The sequence below is a fragment of the Hippocampus zosterae genome, chromosome 4 (genome assembly GCF_025434085.1).
Source record: "Hippocampus zosterae strain Florida chromosome 4, ASM2543408v3, whole genome shotgun sequence".
In the NCBI taxonomy this organism is placed as follows: domain Eukaryota; kingdom Metazoa; phylum Chordata; class Actinopteri; order Syngnathiformes; family Syngnathidae; genus Hippocampus; species Hippocampus zosterae.
This window is the reverse complement of record NC_067454.1, coordinates 11,388,099-11,408,153: the sequence shown is the minus strand read 5'-3', so window position 1 is coordinate 11,408,153 and position 20,055 is coordinate 11,388,099. Positions and strand designations below refer to the sequence as shown.

General features: G+C 42.7%; 1 protein-coding gene across 4 annotated transcripts in view; it reads left to right on the top strand.

The window, feature by feature from the left end:
• Nucleotides 1-20,055, top strand: part of ush2a (Usher syndrome 2A (autosomal recessive, mild)) — a 153,450-nt gene that overhangs the window by 115,051 nt on the left and 18,344 nt on the right. For all 4 annotated transcript variants that reach the window (XR_007962273.1, XM_052064437.1, XM_052064438.1 and 1 more), the window contains exons 67-74: nucleotides 1,497-1,695; nucleotides 6,215-6,322; nucleotides 7,315-7,498; nucleotides 10,772-10,929; nucleotides 12,798-12,956; nucleotides 13,436-13,598; nucleotides 14,373-14,590; nucleotides 14,683-14,819. Coding sequence is in view for 3 of the 4 variants with exons in the window: in XM_052064437.1 (XP_051920397.1) it covers nucleotides 1,497-1,695; nucleotides 6,215-6,322; nucleotides 7,315-7,498; nucleotides 10,772-10,929; nucleotides 12,798-12,956; nucleotides 13,436-13,598; nucleotides 14,373-14,590; nucleotides 14,683-14,819 (1,326 nt within the window). In the remaining variant the exon portion in view is untranslated. The remainder of the gene's footprint in view (nucleotides 1-1,496; nucleotides 1,696-6,214; nucleotides 6,323-7,314; nucleotides 7,499-10,771; nucleotides 10,930-12,797; nucleotides 12,957-13,435; nucleotides 13,599-14,372; nucleotides 14,591-14,682; nucleotides 14,820-20,055) is intronic.

Sequence of the window (20,055 nt, the reverse complement as noted above, 5' to 3'; positions counted from 1 at the left end):
CCAACCCCCCTCCCCCCTTGTTTTGCCTGATGACATGTTCCCGAGTTGCTCAATATCCACCGCTGTGACATCACAAGCAAGTTGGGGGATGAGAATCCTTTTGAATTGACGGTCTGATCTTATCTAGCTATTGTGTAATCCACTCAGCAGCTCTTCTTCAAAATGACAGTAGTGTATATTCAATGAAAAGCACCAACTTTATCACAATCTGAGGGGTGAGCTATGGTTACCAACTGTGTTGTTACAAGTCTTGGTTTGCAATATATATTTTTTTTAATTAATGAATGACATTTTGTTTTGATTCTCTTTTTTTTATGATCTTGTCTGAATTGGTTTTCCAAGTCAGTTTGTTTTTTCTGAACCATGTGGCTTGTGGAGCATTTCAAAGTGTTCACAGGGTGTGTAGTCTGTTAGGGCATGAGTCACCAGCGTGGTGCCCACGGGCAGCAGTTAACTCTCAAGGACCATACGAGTAGCGTGCGGGCCTGTTCAAAAATTAGATGAGCAGTGATTGGACTGAGTAGCTCCCAGTTTGAAAAAAGTTGGTGACCCCTTGCGTTAGGGGGACAGCACTGAGTCAGTTCCAAGAGAGCCAGCTAAATCGCGACTTTCAACAACATTGTTTGGCTTTGTTGTTTTGTTCTCACAAAAACACTTTTAAGTGTCATTGAGATATAAAGTAACATACATATGTAAAATTATAACATATCGAGTGGATTTAAATATTTGTATTGCATGGACAAGTTCTAGGAAGCAAAGAAGTGCGACAAATGCATATTTTTCCAGTGTTCAAGATTGATTATTCATATTTTAATTTGTATGTATTAAATGTACAATTGAATTATTGTGAAGGACAGTTAGCTGAATGAAAAAAAGAAAAAACACTTCAGGTGTTTTTATTGTGCATTTTCACATTTTCCCGCCTACGGATGCGAATGGCTCCAATTTGTTGCAATGGCGCATAATATGAAAAAAAACAAAACAAATGAAAATGGACGAAAAGATTGAATTCGTTACTTGTGTTTGTTTCCATTCACATAAATGTACGTTTGCGTTTTGTGTGGCACTGCACGAGCGTCTCTCTTGCTGTAGTAGCCGTGTTCTAATTGCATAGCACGGTGCAGGACAGGTGGGGGAAGTGTCCGTGACAGTCTATTAGGGCAGGATATCCCCGTTGCCATTAGCAGCAGATTGCCCAGCGATTCTATGCTCTCACTTTCATCCGCCGGGCGACTACAGATACTGATAAACAGTAGCGTTCCCATGTAGGCCTAAAAATAATCATGTGTTCAGCTTATTCTTATGACTGATGACAAAGTTTGAATTGCACCGTAATGTTTATTTACTTGTAAATTACATTCATAGTTACTCTGTGATAGGCATTTTTAATCAACACCTCTCTGATTTTTTTTGTCATTTTTCCTTTTTCTTTATGAAAAGAAAAAAAGATATAAATCTCGTAGACATAACAAGTAATACTTTTGAAACTGTTCCAGATGGTGGCTGTAACGGTTCAAGGAGTCCCAGAGGGGGTGCAGTCTCCAACGATCAGAGCTTTGAGCCCCTCCTCTCTTCACATGAGCTGGGTCCGACCTGCACGTCCCAATGGGAGAGTGCAGCAGTATCACCTGAACCAGACCGGTGTTGGCACCATACTTACACACACCGAGGCACCCGGGAATTTTACACTAACTGGTAAAGGAACAATTTGTGATCTTCTTCTTGTTACCTCTTGCTCTTTTTTTTTTAAATTGTACTTTGGCTTTGTCTCACTGCCTTTCTTTCGTTTTGTACTCTCACCAATTTTCCATTTTCCACTTTTCTGTCGATATCCTTGCCCCCGCAACACAAACTTCCCCATTTTGTCACTCTGCTTAATACTATTGCATTTTCCCTTCTTTCCTTTGTCGTCTCTGAGCCATCTCCTTGTCCAAAAACTCCTCCTCTCGCCTCCATTTCTCTCTTCTCCCCTGTCTTTGCCATGCATTTATGTATGTACGCTGCTTTGGTGGAAGCCATCTAATGACTGAATATACATTTGATTTCCACTAGCTTTCTCTCTCTCTCTCTCTCTCTCTCTCTCTCTCGTCCTGTCCTTTACATGGCCACACGTGAATGCAAAGCACAACCAAAAATTAACACAATGAAAAAAGCTGTGCACAGGACACAAGCAGGGCGGGTGCACCTTTTGCACTATATTAAGTTTCATGAAAAAAATAACACATCTCGAGCTGTCATCTCCTCGTTGAACTATTCAGTCATGTTCCAAATGAGTGTTTCAACTGAATTCATGGAGCGTACAAGCCATGGCTAGTTTTGAAACAAAAATTGAGGAGCCAGCATCCATGAGTCCTGTCTGTGGGTTTGTGTGGAGCAAATCCAACACTGCCAAACAGAAATGGTGGTATAGTCATAGCCTCATGTGCAGGCGCAAACACACACACACGCAACCCCAACTTCGTTGCACTCCGTGAACGACATTCAACTGCTGTTTAACGCATTGAAGTGAAATTTCCAATTACATTCAAGAAAATCAGAAAGTGATGAACTTATGAAATATGAGCAGAACTGATTACTCTCCTGTAAAAGCCTGCTCGCTTATTCGTCGCACAGTCAAGATGCTGTTTTGAGGAGGAAAAGGCTGATTTTGCATTGTATCACTCAGCCATGTCCACTTTGGATTAACTTAAATACTTACAGTATTGCGGCAAAGGTTTTTAGTTTGCGTTTATTTATTTTGTTCTTTTATTTAATGAAGGTGGTGTGGTGTGGTGTGTGTGTGTGTGAGAGATGAATTTCCAATAGAAGTTATGCATAGAAACACATTTTTCAAGTATAGTGACAGAATCATAAATCCTTTATTTATTTTTTAAATGTTTTTTTAACATAGTAGTTGCTTACCACAGCCACATTTTCTGCCTTCTGTTGATCAATGATTTGCTTCAGGAAAAAGCAACCGAGAGGCTCTTTTTTAATCGCATTTTTAGCTGTTTGCAATGATGACACTTCATAGACAAAATGAAGCTCTGCTGTTCAAAGGTACCCCATGTGAATCGATATTAAGCATTGCCATCATTAGCTTGCAATGAATGATTGCCTGCAATTATATAGATTATGGCATTAATCATGTGTTTAATTGGCCTTTTGTAGGCTCATTATTAATTCACAAGGGCAGGGAATAGAGTTTTTTTTTGGTATCTCGTATCGCTGGCTGTAACGTGCGCTCTGATTGGTGCGTGCTCTAATTTGTGTCGATATGTAAGACTGGAACTTTTCTCTCATCATAGTCAGTGATGCACTGTATGTGGTATTACAACAACTGTGAGCTACCCATGACTTCCACTTTGGGTTACGAAGACAAACAACAATAAGATGGGACTGATACTCTCCTTTCTCCTGTTCACAAACCTGTCACATCAGATACTGTAAAAGGATTTCAATATTATTGTACTACATAAATATTTGTTGTGAAATAAACAACAACATTCCCGGTAATTCATTTCAAATACATCAAGTCCCATGCAACCTCCCAAAAATACATTTACATTTTAATAGAGAATAAGAGACAGCTTTTTTTTCCCCCAGCAATTAATTGACGCATATCAATCAAACACAAGCACATACAGTATCTGTGCATGTAAGTTAGCGTAGTTGTATAGTGGTGGAAAAGTCGGAATAGTGACCTCGAAAAGGCGGATGAACTTAAAAGCTAAAGTCAATGGCCCAACATTTATAACAATTCTGTACAAACACATATACCGGTTATTAATATTTATGATTACTATTATTATTATTTTAATCATTTACATATGCATGTCCGTTCTCCTTTTCTACGTCCGGACATGTGCATGCATGTCTGTGTGAATCTGATCCCAGCGTTCCGTTGAAGACACATCAGAGAACCCACAGACAGGAAGTCAAAGTCTTAATTATTTAGAAGAGGTGTTATCAAAGCATCCCCCGCCTGCCCCCCCTTGCTCCCTCCTTTCCGCTTTCCCTCATTTTCTGCATTGTGATTTCACTCATCATAGAGTAGATAAATCTCACCTTGCTGTTACTTACACATAAGCTTCTACGTTATATTCGTGCTTTCGCTTCCCGCCCTTGCTGCCTTCACCCTCGCGCCGTCTGTCTCCTTGCGCTGACATTTGGCCCCATCATCTTATCATATTCTCGGATGCAAACAAGAACTGACAAACTCTCAATAGAATTCCGGTTTGGATTGTTGTTTTTTTCTTTCTTGAATCCTTTCCCCCAAACACACACACACACACACACGGACACACACACACAGACACTCACCCATTTACTGTAGATCAAGTTTGATAAAGGGAAAGTGAGCCACCAGTTTCTTTGCCTTATACTATGCACCACATTGTCAAAGTTCTTTTAATCGCTCTCTCTTTCCCCTCACACACGCACACACACACACGCGCGCGCACACACACGTGCGCACTTTGGAATGAAAGTCTCGTCTTGTCCCGCTGGCATCAAAATGCCCTCCACCTGCTTTTCACTTGCTGGTGATCACTGTTAAAATGATTGAAGCTTCCTCTCCCTTTCCATAATCAGGCATATAAGCACACGCATGTATGTATGAAAGTGCATGTACGCGCATCCTCATCTCTCCACACACACACACTCACACACGAGTGCTTCACCAGCAGACCAACACTGCCCTCTTTAGGATGAGTGATCAAGCTCCTCATTCTTCATGTTGAGTAGAAAGCACAAACATCAAGTTGACCACGTTAAAGACAGAGCAGCTGGCGTGATTGTTTGTTTTTTGATTGCAATAATAGCGTCTGCTTTGTCATGATCCTTTCTTACCATAGGCCTACTTTGCATATACGACTTGTATTTCAATTGTCCGCTTTGAAACCCCTGTCCAGCATACTCCATTTAGCTGACTCAATGTGATGTTTCAACGTACTAACTTTTATTGAGGGATTCTGTGGCTGCTGCTTTCTTCAGCCTTGAACCACATGACATCACAAGCACGCTTACTTACACACATGCTTAGTTGCACAGTTAAATGGTGCGACGTGGCCTTACAATTCAATACAATTTGTGTCATTTTGTGTGTGTGTGTGTGTGTGTGTGTGTAAGCGCGCACGTTCATAGACGCGCTTAGTGTCGCATGTGTCCACACACACTAGCTAAGTGCGACTAGCAGCTGAGTCGCACGGTAGGGTCTCCTTTTCTGTCTCCCCAGCCTCCAAACATTCCAAGCATGCACTGTGAGGACGACCTGCAGTAGATCAGTTACATTATTGGCCAAATTATCTCAATGAAGCTATATTTCTGGAGCTTATTAGGTATTTTAAAGTCTAGAGGCCTTTTTTTTCCAAATGAAAAAGCAGAAAAATAAGACATTTGTTGCTCAACATGAATATATGTCTAATATATGCACTCTTTATATTTCTACAGCGCATGGCAGTGCCACAGTCTATCATTGGAGTCATCATTTGATCTGAAACTGCATTACGCCTTTTCGTTTGCCGTGAATTTGATTTGCAAGCGGTTGTGTGCAAGCCGAATGACCATAAAACATTCAGTCAAGTCGCATTACACCTTGTAGCATTTGCATTGAGCGATTTGGATCAGCCACTGAGCAAGGAATAACGACTTAAAGCTCAAAAAGTTTTCAAATGTGTTATCTAAAAATAAAAATCAAAAAGGGCCTGAAATGTTCCCACAAATAAATCTCATATACACTTAAAGATCAACTCAAGTGGCTGTGTGATTTCTTTAAGACTGCATAGCAAGGGGGGGCCATAAATAAATCATGTCAGGACGCCGGAGCCTAAACGCATACCAAGGTATCATAATTATCATAGATCAAAAGCTGATGACATTACAGCGTCGCACCGCTTCCATCCCGTGTCAGCGCCACAGCTGCCCGTCTTTACGTTGTTTCATTATTGAGTTATGGCATGCATAATTTAACACAGACAGATATGGATCCATCCGTTGAGAGTGGCAGGAACGGAGGGAGGGGCAACTCGGCGCGAGAGAACTGATATGTTGGGAAAACGGTCTTTTGCTCTCATTGCACCTCATGTGGATTTTGACATTTTTTTTCCCCTTATAGCCCTTCATTGGGAGAAAAATAGCTCATTAGCGTAACTGTTGATGGAATGCAAAAGAGTTGTAGGTATGCAATTTGTGTTATAAAGTGTGGAAAATGAATCACGCCGTTTATGTGCTTTAGGTTTGCAGCCCTTCACCGACTACACTTTTGTGCTGGTGGCCTGCACCGCCGTGGGATGTGGCACCAGTTCACCTTCCGCAGGACGCACCCTGCAAGCACCCCCCACTGGTACACAAGTACAGTATTGCCTATCACATATATCGTTTTTTTTTTTTGTTTGTTTGTTTTTTTTAAAGTAATCCAAACATTCAGTGCCAGGTACGTATTTATATAAATATCATATAAAATATATTTTTTATTTATTTTCCCGTGAGGTCGTGTAAAGGAGCGTCTGAAAATGGCTGCCAGTGAGTGAGTGGAGCGGCCAACCCTTTTCTATCTCATCTTTTCGTGCTGCGTTCAGTGTCTTGTGACTCGTTTGTCCCCTCAAGCCCCTCCCCGCATTTATTCCAGTGTCTTCCTAGCACTGACGGCGCCGCCACATAAATCAATCACATCAACTTAAATTAATTAAAATGGTGTAATTTACAGTAACCTGTTCTCTAAGACGCGTGGGTTGATCATCAGAAAACCGTTTTGATTGGAAACTTAAAAAATTGACTTACCACATGAAAATATCGTAAATTATCATTTTAAAAAAGTGCAGAAATCCTTCAGGAGTGGATGTGATTTATTCACTGTCTCTCTGAGCTCACGGAGAATAATGTCTTGTCTTTTTCTGTCATTGAAACAGAATGAATTGTTGCCTGTGTTGTTCAATAAACCACACTTTGTGCATAATTAAATGTCACAGTATAAAAGATCTAATACAAACCAAGTGGGACAATTCTTTTGTTTCTCAGGCTGCACAAACAAGATTTTTATTGCGAGACTAAAAGCATTTATTAGTGAATTTAAGGTATGGTCATGACAATTTACAGCAGTGGTTGGTTACTTTTTTCTTACCACGCGCCTTACTTAAAATGCATTCAACACATGACGCAATTATGATTAAGATGAGAAAATACATGATGTGCAATTATGGGTTAAATGTTGAGAGCTTTCTCTGAGTTTTTGTTTTGACAATGACACGTGCGTGCTACATCCAAAGCTCTCGAATGACCCACATCCGATCAACAAAAACGAATCCATGACTTGTGTGCTTTCTTTCTAAACTGCAGGTGTGTGGTCAAAGCCCAGACACGTGATCGTCAACACATCTGTGGTGGAGCTGTTCTGGGATCCGCCCATCAGGCCCAATGGACTGGTCACCCAGTACAGATTGCGCAGAGGCGCTCACACTATTTTTACGGGGGACCACCGTGACCGGAATTATACCGACGCTGGGCTTCTGCCAAACCGCAGGTACATGAGTCCGTCTGAACATAAACACGGCACTTGCGAAGCCACACTGCATTTCTAGCTTCATTGTTAATGACATTTCAAATTTGCATGCATGTTTGTGTGCATTCTTAGTCGGGGTCACCCTGCTTTAAAGGCTCAGCTATCGGTCCATCCGTGTCTCCCTCTGAGGACTGCACTCTCTATATGTCTGTTTGTGCCATTTAATGTGCAAATATTTGAGGTGCCGGTGGTGCAAACACACACACACACACACACAAACACACACACACACGTACGTTCCCGAAGCAGTGAAATCACAAATCTGATCTTACCTTCGCTTGCAGAGAGCAGCCTAGCATAGATTTTTATGTATTTGTTTATTTTCATTGAACCTTTATTAATCTGTGCCTCTTTCCGGGAGGGATTTTTTAATTATAGCGCGTGTAAAGTGATACTCTCGCTCCATGCACCTGTTTTCTCCATATTTTCTGTGTGTTTCTGAATGCATGGATGGATGGATAGATGGATGGACAGATGGATGAACAATGTTTCCTCATTTACCTCCTTATGATGCAGCTTCAGGAGCACCTGAGGGTTCAATATCTTGCTCAAAGACACCCTGATATGGTTACGGTTGCATGGGCTCGAACTCCCGACCTCTGGGTTGGAGACGACCACTCTACCACTGAGCCCTGAGGACGAGTGTAAATGTCCAAGAGACAAAGAATCTTAGTCCTGCGCGTGTGTGACGTTTCATTTTCCCTAATTCCATATTGTCTGCCACAAGGCATCCGCGTCCTGAACCCCTCCACTTCTTACCACTTTTCACTTCACCTCTTCCCATCCTCTCACTCTCACCTCATTCCCATTCTCCACCTCCTTCTTTTCCCAATTTAGCTGCGCAACTGAGAATTACACCGGGAGCAGCGGCCCCATTATCTAAGCAGACTTGTGTGTCCAGGCATGACTTTGTGCACGTGCACGTGTCTGCTCCAAGTGGCCATTGATTATTTATGACAATGTTGATTAGCTGTCACTTTGCTTCGGCACTCCAGGAAGTGTCTAAGATGACGAAAGAATTAACCTATTCCCTGTGGCAGGCCCCACAGGACACAAGCGCGCACACACACACACACACACACACACACACACACACACACACACACACACAAAGACACATGCACTACAGTGGTAAAATAGATACAAATAGTCCACTGAGCCGCACATCATCTTCTTTTGATATGTCATGGCCGCATTTGCATTTAAGCAAATATCGTTCTGTGTTAGTATGTTTTATTTATGCTCATTCTTTCATCATCACTTCTCTTCTTTCTATCGTTCCTTGTCATCGTGTAGTGTATTTTTTATGTCCATGCCAGCGTGAACATATGAGTTGCTTTAATACCTTTTTTTTTTTCCTGACTGGCTTCTAACCCTCCGCTGAGGTGCTAATGGCCTCCTGTTTAAAACGCTCAGCCCAGGAACAATAACCTAGCACCGCCACCTATTAATGCATGTGTGCCCGAGTTTATAGCAAATTAAAGGCTTTTAATGTTAAATGGCGGCCCACTTACACAGCTAATGTAGGCTTTAGCGCCAGCCAGCCGCACGCTCTTAAAAGGGAAATCTATCTTATGATGTCATGGCCAAGAGGGGTGGCAAGTATGCTGCCAGACGCGGCGAGACAGATGAAAAAAGTACATGAGGATGATGAAGAGAGAGAAATCTATGTGATCATTTTCTTGAAATGTAAAGCTTTATTTACATTGCTCTTTTCAAGGGGGCATTGGGGTTGAAGCAAAATAAACAGAATAATAATAGCACGTTAGAGTGTGAAATTAAGATTGATCTGCGGTTATTGTGGAAGATTCATATTAAAAAACAACCACAACAATTTAAGGAGTGTTGCACTATATGAATTGAATGATGTATGTGAAGGTCCCAAATGGTGCCAGGGGTTCGATTACATATCCTTAAAGTGTAATGAACAGGCTCTACTAATTGACTATGACTTTGACAGTCAGTGGAGTGAAGAAAGAACAGATGTAATGTAGCACCCAAGGCTAGTTCAGGTTAATAGCATCACATTTTGAAGCAACTCTCTTGAATTATTTTAAAGTAGGATGCTGAGGTTGTGAACACATGGAGGGGGTTTAGCTATAGATAATTATTTTAAGATTAAGATTAAGATAACCTTTATTAGTCTCGCAATGGAGAAATGTGAAAAAGTTAAACCTTTTTTTATCACTGCAACTAGTGGTCCCCTCACATGCACATTTTATTGCGTTCATGTGAAAACATACCTTGAAGTGACTCTGTCTGTATCAACAATAAACCAACTGACTATCGGTAACTCTGTTCTTGGTCAATACCAGGTTTGTGCACTCGGTGTAATGTTTACGTAGCATAATGTACTGTATGTACTGACATACACATTTCCAAGACATACCTGCTTCATGAAGGGAGATGATGGTGAAGGTCACCTTGCATAGATGTCATAGCCCCCATTTTGCAGAGTACATTCTGTTCTTCTGCTTAAGTGTTATTATTAATCACAGCACCCAAAATTCACTATTCATTTACTGTTTCAGCAGCAAATCCCAACAATTTAGAGTGCCCAACCAACTGACCATGTGTGTTTTTGAAATACTGGAGGAAACAGGGGTAGCCATAGAAAACCCACGCAGGAATGGGGGGAACATGCAAACTCCACACATGAAGGCCAGAGCCCGGAACTGAACAGTGGACCTCTGTACTGTGAGGCTGACGTGTTATCCGATCGTCCACCGTGCAGCCACTAAACAGCCATTCATCCATTACCAACACCGCTTTTCCTGAAATGGGTCGCCGTGAGTTGCTAGAGCCTATCCCAGCTGACTTTGGGCAGTCACAGGGCACATATAGAGACAAGCAAGCATTCACACCTACATCCACACCGTCACTGAGTGGGGACCGATCCCATGCTGCCCGCACACAAGTCAAGCGAGTGTACCACTACACCATCAGCGACTGCCACTAAACAACTTACCCTAATAAAATGTTTCCCATGAGAAGAATAGTGGCTCAAGAACAGAACCTTGAGGACCACCAGACTGGAAAAAAAAGTCATGAAAGGCACACCAAGGCAAAATATCTATTATTCTCACACGAGTGAAGTCAACATAACACAGCCAGTGAGTTAATGCCCTTAAAACAATGCAGATAAGAATGAAACATGCACATTGTACATAGAAATACATTTTGTGTTTAGTTTTTTGTTCATTCCAATAATCTGTAGCCCTTTTTCCTCTTTAGGTATGTTTATGAACTGGAAGCCATCACAGGTGGCGGCGCTGGTTTGAGTGACAAATATGTTATAAAAACACCATACTCATGCCCCACTGGGATCCCAGCACCACACAACGTGACAGTCATCAGCCCCTACTCCATCTTCTTGGCCTGGGCCCCTCCTGGTGAGTAACAGTCCAAACAGATGGATGGTCATTTTCACAGCGTCTTCATCAAAATGACATGCAAATTAGTCACCATTGTCACAGTGTGTAATGATATAATTAACCATGAAATACATATTTGTCTTACGATGACAAGTGTGTGTGTGTGTGTGTGTGTGTGTGTGCGCGCGCGCGTGTGTGTGAGATGAAGTATTGTCATAGACACCATTATCTAACAAACAAGCAAAAAGGAAACGGTGTAAAATGTTGCTGTATGCTTTGAAAGGAAATCGGGGAGATCTTAATGTAAGCAATTACAATAGGCTATGTTCCAGTGTGTTTGTTGTCGCTGAAATTATTTTCTCCGTAAATTATTCACCTTTTCTAATTTCATTCTCAAAATTGTTACAACAATGATCATAAAAATGATTATCATTACGTGCATCACAGCATACTGAGCAGGGAATGTTTCCCATTTGAATCACTTCTTCCTCAGGTCAACAAAATCCCAAAGTAGTTTACTTGTCACCTTCTGGCCTCTCAGGACCTGTGCGCACACACAGTAGCATACACTTTGGGCTGAGGTTCATGTTTATGGGCTACTGATTGTCTGCCCTAACCCATCTATCGCAGCTCATTAAGGTCTCATTAGCATGATTTCCTCTCTCGGAAACTGCTTATAGGCCCTACCAGCGCAGACACTTCACTTTGTTGAGCTTGTGGCTTTGTGTGCAGTTTTGCTTGGGTATATTTCCAGTGTTGTGTGAGTGTGCATATCACAGTGGAGATATTTCCATAGGCAGGTCTATTCTATTGTCATTATGGGTTGATTTTAAAGGTGAGGAAATATCGTCTGGGTTCTCACGCTTGGTTAACTCCCAGAGTCCTGAGTCTGGAGTGTCTCTGACGTGAGTGTGTGTGTGTGTGTGTGTGTGTGCGCGTATGCATGCCTCGCTCTCTGACAGTATGCCTGTCTGTGTGTACATGCATACACATGTGTTTGCATCTTCATATGCATAAACTAACAGTCTAAACGCTGACGTACGGCTATTAAAATGTCAAGATTAATTCCTTCATTGTGCTTGTATTTGTGTACGAGTGTCTAAGTACCCGGGTATGTTGTGCAAGAGAAATGACTTGAAAATTCACACGTTAGACTTATATAGGGGAGAAGGTGGCATATTCCAAAATATCCCTCTTGTTTGGTCTGTACGTGTGCAATTATTGTACCACCGTGTGTGTTGAGTGTGCATCTTAGATGCATATGGGGGTGGCAGGTGGGGGGTGGAATAATTGAAGTCTTTCATTTGTCCAGTAATCAGTTCATTTTCAAAGATATCCAGAGTTCATGAATGTTGAATTACCCATCACAATACAGTTGGCCTGAATTATGTAAAAATCTCCAGAGAGAATATTAGCAAAGTCTTTGAGTATGTGTGGTCAGTGTGTTTCTGTATACACTTTGTGTGTTTCTGCCTGGTTGTGAGCCCACAGTTAAGACTGGGCAGTTTTCAGGACAAACTATACAACAGAGTTTGTCAGGTCAAGTTAAAAAAAAGTTTGTGGTAAATATATGCAAGCCCTGCAATTGGCTTCCAACTGGTTCAGGGTGTCCCCCGCCTACTGCCCGAAGACAGCTGGGATAGGCTCCAGCACCCCTTGTGGAATTAAACGGATGGGTATATGGATGGATGGATATATGCAACAGGGACAAAGTGGACCAAATGTTTCTTCAGGTCTTGCGTATTTTTGGTAACTTTCTTCAGAAGTTCTGCCTACAATATAATATGTGCTTTTCATGCCAATGAAAATTGTTTTGTGATTATGAAATTGTATTTGTGGTCGTAGTGATTGTGTGTGTAATCCCTTTTTCCCCTTTTTTTCCCCAGCCCACTTCAACATTAGCCAGCCTGTAAACTACAACATCCTGTTGAATCCTGGAACTGAAGGTGCCGCAATGCATCCCGCGGGCCAGGACCAGAACCTCACAGTGAAAGGTCTTCAACCTTTCACTGCTTACAATGTCCGTGTGCAGGCCTGTCAACGTGGTAAGTGGATCATGCTTGCTGCCATTGCATAGTCTTGCATACAATGGACACAGCCTTCTTTCAAGTCAAAGACACACACACACACACACAAAAAGATATTTTGTGGAAGCCAAAACAGCCATTTAAGTTGGAACAACTTTAAAATACAAATGATTTACATTCGATTGCTCCAAAACTATTTGCAGAGTTGTTTTTATTTATAAGACCTTCATTTACTGCATGAACAACTAATTCTAATGAAAACACTTGAAAGATCTTGAAATGTGTACGGCCGTGTGGCACAAACTCAGCAGTAAATTTATGTGGATCTCTTGTGTGATTAGATGACATTGAGGTCATTGTGCTTGCTTGTTTTCTTGTGCTTGGAGGGTGCTCTGTACATCTCTTGACTGGATATTTGGGCTTATTGACTTGCTGTTGATAAATTCCTAATGTGCCCTTTTCAGAAATGTCCCAAAACTGTCTTATATCCCGTGTAGGTGGATGCGGTGTAGGACAGGGTGTACATGTTCAGACTTTCGAAACTGCGCCAGAGCATCTGTCGCCACCTTCAGTCAAAGCAGCGGGTGCAAGTTTCCTGGAGATCCGTTGGTCTCCCCCGAAAAAGCCCAATGGCATCATTACCTCCTACCATATATACAGGTAACTCACAGGAATACAACAGCACTATGTTTACTCTGCATGTTAATGATGACGTATTGCTGCAACCACTGGGTGGAACTTTCACGGAGTGTAAAACCACAGTTCAAAGTTTCCATGTTGGAGCACACACACACACACACACACACACACACACACACACACACGCACACACACACTTCATCCAGACGCGCAAATAGGGCAGATGAGAAACAAAGTTTTTGGAGAGTTCTATCTTCAGGCAAAGCCTTCTTTTTTGTGTGTGCATGTGCGACTGACTGTGTGTGTTTAAAGTCCCATCGAAGGTCGCGCTCTGCTTGTTGACCAAAGAGTGTGTCATCTGGATGCAGGGTCAGATTGGACTAAGCCCTTTAAATCCTCAGGCAACATACATTAGCATAGACGCATACATCGGCACTCTGACACACCTGGCATGCTGAGACTTAGCCAGACAGCCACTCAAGTAACAATATTTGTCTTTTCTCTCTCACGCATACAGAAACACTGCTCATTCACTTCTCTACACACTCAGCCATCTTGTTTTGAGTACATTTAAGTTTACAAGCATCCATTTTTTCCGCTTTCTATCGCCGTTGGCGGGTGGGCTGAAGCCTAGCCCAACTGACCTTTGGGCGACAGTGTGGCTTAAATATGACACTACTTTATATTAATCAAGTAAAACACAAGAGCATCTTTAAATAATGGTGCTTGAGATGGTCTGGTCTGAATTAGTTCCTTCTTTTTAACCTACTGTACCTTCAAATTCTGATCTGTCAGGTCCCCAATGGAAACAGAGGAGGAACTGCTGGTTTTTATCTGGTCTAGTGGCCCACTAGAGTTTTTCGATGCCAGCCCGTCCTTGCAGCCATTCACCTACTACCAATACAGGCTTCATGCCCACAACTCTAAAGGCTCAGTTCTGAGCAAGAAGACGTTAGCCCGGACCCTGTCAGCGAGGCCAAGAGATATGCCCCTTCCCACTGCCACACCCACTGGTGAGTTATAAGAAACATAGATTTTATTTTAGGACTTTTTAAACTTTTGAGTACTTCTTTTTGAACGTGATGAGACTGCATGTCGTGCACAGGTGCATACTCTATCCATCTGAAATGGAGTGGGCCAAAACAGCCCAACGGTGTCATTTCTCACTATAAACTACTTTACAAGAAGCACCAGCTGGACCCAACATTCAACTCACCTGCCGTGATTGCACTCACTGTGGAGGTAAAAGCGCACACGCACGTTCATGCATTTATTCGACTCCCTTCCTTTGAAACAGTACTGATGCAAAAAGAACCTCTGAACACTACAGTATGTAAAATGTACATTTCATTAGGTACGATAATGAACTATTTAAATGTGATCCTTATTTATAACAAGTCAGGTTTCGGTTCATGTTTGTGTTGTGCATCACAAGCCTGGGGTAAAAGCGAAAGGCCCCGAGATAGTTGTTAGAATATATAATGAAGGTGTTTATAATGGAAGTGAGAAGGAGAACAGAAACAATGTCAGTCTGGAAGGCGCGCACGACCAAGTGAAGGGATGAGGCAGCGGGATAGATCAGCGGGAAGAGGGAGGAGAGTGAATGGAGACGAGATACAAGTACAGATCTATATTCTGTCTAAACGCGTGGCCTCTTCTCGTTCTGTGACCTTTGGCTTGTCACTCATAATTAATACAAGATGTAAATGGAGACCTTTCACCTTCTCATTGATATGGAACACTCTGTGTGTGTGGGTGTGGGTGGGTGAGAGGCTCATTGACATGGCATAGACTTGTTTTGGTCATTTGTCACGCACCTGCCTTTACCGCAGATGCTCTGCTTTTGCACAAACACACAGAGTGTGTCAGAGAAACGCACGCAAAAGGACATTAAAAAGTGATGTTCTCATATTTTTATAAGGTGGCAGTAAAGACTGATGTGAAGTTGCAAAGAAACCACTTTGAATTGATGAGGTTTCGGTTTGAGTCGGAGGTCAGCAAAAACCATAGTTGACTCCTTGATATGGAATTATTGATTTACAAATACTCCGTAGTCTCGATAAGCAACCTAATCAATATACAGACTTGAAAATATATTTAAGTAGTACTTTCAGAAGTCAAAGTCACAAATTTGCTAGTCAGCGCTTGGACGAACAGCATTCCAGTGCTAATGTGAGGTTGAAAATGTCCGACTTGTGCTGCCTTGAGAAGAAACAAATTACAGGTACCTTCAAGTTCCCATCATAACCCTCCTTTCCCCCCCAAGTCTTTTCAATTCACATACCTCCATTTTTTGCGAGGGTGTATGTGTGTATTGATCTGGAGCTGTGTTGGGAACTTTGCTCCGTGCCAGCCTGGTTGATTAATGGGGTCGTCACGCCGATCGGACGGAATGAGGGTACGGAGCGCAGGCGGCCTGCTTTGCTCGACCCCGACATGCTGTTTGGCACTGTCTCACACACACACACACACACACACGCACACACACAAACGCACGTGTGTGATCTCACAACACACATTTTCTCTCGCCATGCTTTGCAACTCAGTGACAGACGTGTTAGTCACTCGGACATGGCTGTCAGGCTTACTTTCATGCATTCTGCCTCTATTTTTGGACCTCTTCTTTTTTATACACGCATATATTATATATATATATATATTCAATCCTATTTAATATCTGCTCTTATATCTGATGAGGAAGTTAGGGCTTGCCTGTCCCTTAGCAGGATTACGCAAAAACAACTGAAGCAATAATTTGTCTTGACTTTTGCAAGCATTTTAAGGTTTCTTTTTTTTCTTTAGGCTAAATGAGGGCATACAAAATCAGGATAGCCAGGACAGCGTCGTACATTATATGTAAGCTCGGCTCAGTAACAAGAACTCAGCATGGTTCATGGCTTCCTTCGTAGGTCCGAAGAGACGGACAGGCTCGGTGGAGATCTTGGCTCGACTGCGCACCATTCTGCTTCTTCTCAAGCTTTTCTCCCTCCTTTTTGTAGTTAATTTCCACACTAGAACGATTCTCATTACTCAGGTTTATTTTTGCTTGATCACCACATTCTGAGTGGACTTTAGAGGACAAAAGCCACACATTTGTTTCGTGGCGCTTCCTTCAGAACCTCCTTTTTGCTGTCTTTCTTCTTTTTACTTGCTGAAGAGCCTTTGGTGTCCTTTTGCTTTTTTCATTTGCCTTTACTAAATTGATCAACTTTCTCATTCCTGTCGTTTTTTTTTTTTTTATATACACACAGTCGTTTCCTCCCTTTATCTCCTCTTTACTGTCCCGTCCTCTATTTCCCTCCCTCCCTCGGCTCTTCCAGATGTTTCACTCTGGCCCTCGGGACCCCTTGGGTAAAGGAGACCATGTGTATGTATGTGTGAATTTGTGCACACCTTTCTGTGGATTTACTCCTTACGGTTATGGTTTTCCATGTGCATGAATGACACTTTATATTTTTGCATGTGTTTGTGCATCAATACGTGAATGTGTCTCTCTCTCTTTATTTGTGCCGTATTAATACATGCCATTGATCAGAGCAGGACCCCTGATAGTCATCATCCCTGAGAACCATCTGGCCGACGCCTGACGCCGCCTCACCCAAACACGAGCTGACACCCTATTAATCTGCTAGCGGCATGCATACATACGCGTGTGTACGTGTGTCCCATTGAACGAACGCGCGCGTGGAAGACATTGTTTAATGCGGATGTTGGAGATTAAGTGCAAGTGTATGTGCTTACATTTTCGCCATGCACCTGCTTCTGCGCGCATGTGTCTATGCATGCCGCCCGTGCACACACAGGCAAACGGGCACACACATCATCCGCCAACAACAGCCGGCGCGGAAGGGAGCTGAAGGGTGCTTGGAAATTAAGGTTATTACACAAATTGAGCCATATGGTCTAAATATTTCAGAGCTGAAATTTACTAGGCAATAAAAATGGCCCCTACCTCGGTAATGGTGTAAATTACAGCTTAACCACCAGCGCTAATGATGTCCTTCTGTACGCCCCATAACCAACCGTACATGAAGGACACATTGTTTAAAAAACACCCCAGGAAAGGCTGTGGATAGAGAGGGAAAGAGGGAGGGATGGGAAAAGGGTCAAGAAGGGAATGGGGGATGTCAGGGGGGGGGGGGGGGGGAGGAGAGCAGAAAAGAAATGCAAGTGGCGATGGAAGTGGAATTAGGAAAGAAAAGAGGAAGAGATTGATGGAAAGGAGTGAAGTCAGAGAGAGGGAGCAAGCAGCATGTTTACAATCTGTTAGTTTACCATTAAGGGCCCATCAGAGAGCACGGGGCCAGCCAGCCAAGTGTGTTTCAAGCCAACATGGGCTTTCAGATATGGCACCCGTGTCTACTTAATCATACACCCTTGGAAGATGTAGAAGATGTGGCAGCTAAACAAATGATAGTGGTAAGCATGTGCCATCACCTGAGTACAAACAAACTTGGGTGGCTGCAGGGCAAATGTTGCTCGATATGTCAGTCTGAAAGTGACCATTTGGATGAATTGGGTGTACACCTTGAAGCCAGTTGGTTTAACGCAGCATTAAGCAGGGTTAGTGCGTATTAACTAGTATAGTCATGAATCTACAAGTTTGCTTCGTTGACAATCCTTTAAGTGCCATGCCCATCCCCCCACGCAGCCTCACGCATGCCTAAATAGCAGGTCATGTGGTGGTACCTATGATATAATTCTCTCTCATATTCGTAAATTTCCATTCTGAATATTTCACAAAAACTTCTATTGAAGAAAAGTGTGAATTGAATGGAAACTGCAATATCTGTCAGAAAAATTCCAATTCTATCTTCCGTCCAGAAATGTTCACTTTTTACATTTAACCGTCGTAGCCTCACCTTGCACTGTCGAAGCGCAGAAGCATGCGGGGATCAATGCTCGCTGCAAGAATAAGAATGACCAGGCTTTGCCCTTGCATTACTTTTCTAACAAGCCACGAACATAAAGAAGTGGCGAGAAGAGGTAGCAAGGCGAGCGAGGAGAGCGATAAGGAGGGTGAAGACAGGTGAAGAGAGAAGAAGGGAGAAGAGGACTTGCATGCGGAGTTCATTAGGGCCTCCGGCCTATCAGACCCCTTCGTTAGAGGTCTTCAACTCTGATTGGAGGGCTCTCAACGTTTTGCATAAGCGGCCAAAAAAAATCAGGCTTCTTTGCCGCAATCTCCATCTTCTCATGTGTTCTCGAACTCCTCCCTCTGCAGCCATGCATTTCTATACCTCACTTTCAAAAATAACAGTTGTTAGGTCTTTCTCCTCCACCATGCCGCTCGACACTCATGCGAGTGATAATTTCTCGAGAGGTTTTATACTGCTTGTTTCTCCGGCTCGCTCGTTCTCTCGTGCTCCCAGTAATAACAGGTTGGGTGTTATTGTGTCGTTTGCAAAGGGCCTACACCATCCAGTTCGCTGCCGGTCCACTTGTACTGATAGCAGCCACAAGATGATGGTCATCACTTCAGAGTGAGAGCGTTTTTGTTTTTTTTTTGTTTTTTTGAAAGCTCCTTGTCTGCACAGTCTGGTCTGGAGGAGTCTTCCTTGTCTGTGTGTGGACATGAAGACAGGCAATCTATGTTTTGGAGAGTAGTTACTGTAAGCGGTTCAGAAAATGGATGGATAAGAGTAGTAATAAGCTGGTTGAAAACGTCTCTGCATTCGATTAGAATTGCAATGATGTACAATTGTAGTCACTGTGAAAAAAAGGCCACAAATGATCAAATTTCTGGATTTTAAATTATAATATATAATATTCGGTTTAGAAATTCTTATCAATCCAAAGTCTGCCAGCATTACGGAGCATATTGTGTTCAAGTTTCTACTGAGTATTTTGAGTATTCTGACACATTGGATATTAGAATACCATTCCTCCCAAATTACCGGACTGACGTTGACTAGTCTTTAACCACATGTCACAAGCAAACAGGCACAGTCAGAATAGCATGTACACTCTAAATGTTGTGTTTCCGAGGTTGGGAGCCGCCAAAGCTAATCATGAATGTCAGTGTGAAGTGGGCATGCCTGGTCCAGACCCCTGCAGCCCCTCTCTGCCTCCGTGCTGGCCACCCACACAACACGTGCCTAATGGCACTCTTTGGGTCTGGTCGTGTGTGGCATAAATGTGTGTGTGCGTGTGTGTGTGTGTCTCTCACAGTTTGTCGAGCTCCCACTGACTAGTAGGGACACACATGCAGGGCATTTGCAAGCATACATGGGGCAATTGTTCGAGCAATATTGAATTTGCCATGTACAAATAAATGTGTATGTGCGCGCTCACACACACACACACACACAGATACACAGGTGAAGAAGGCTTGCCAGCTTGGCATGGGGCACGAAAGAGCAACATGCAGTGCTCTGGCTCACCTCAGAAACCTCCAAAAACAATTAAAGCTCTCCCAGAGCTTGTCCTCATAGGACGTAGTTGAATTGAAGCTGAATGTCATCCGTGCCCGTGCTTT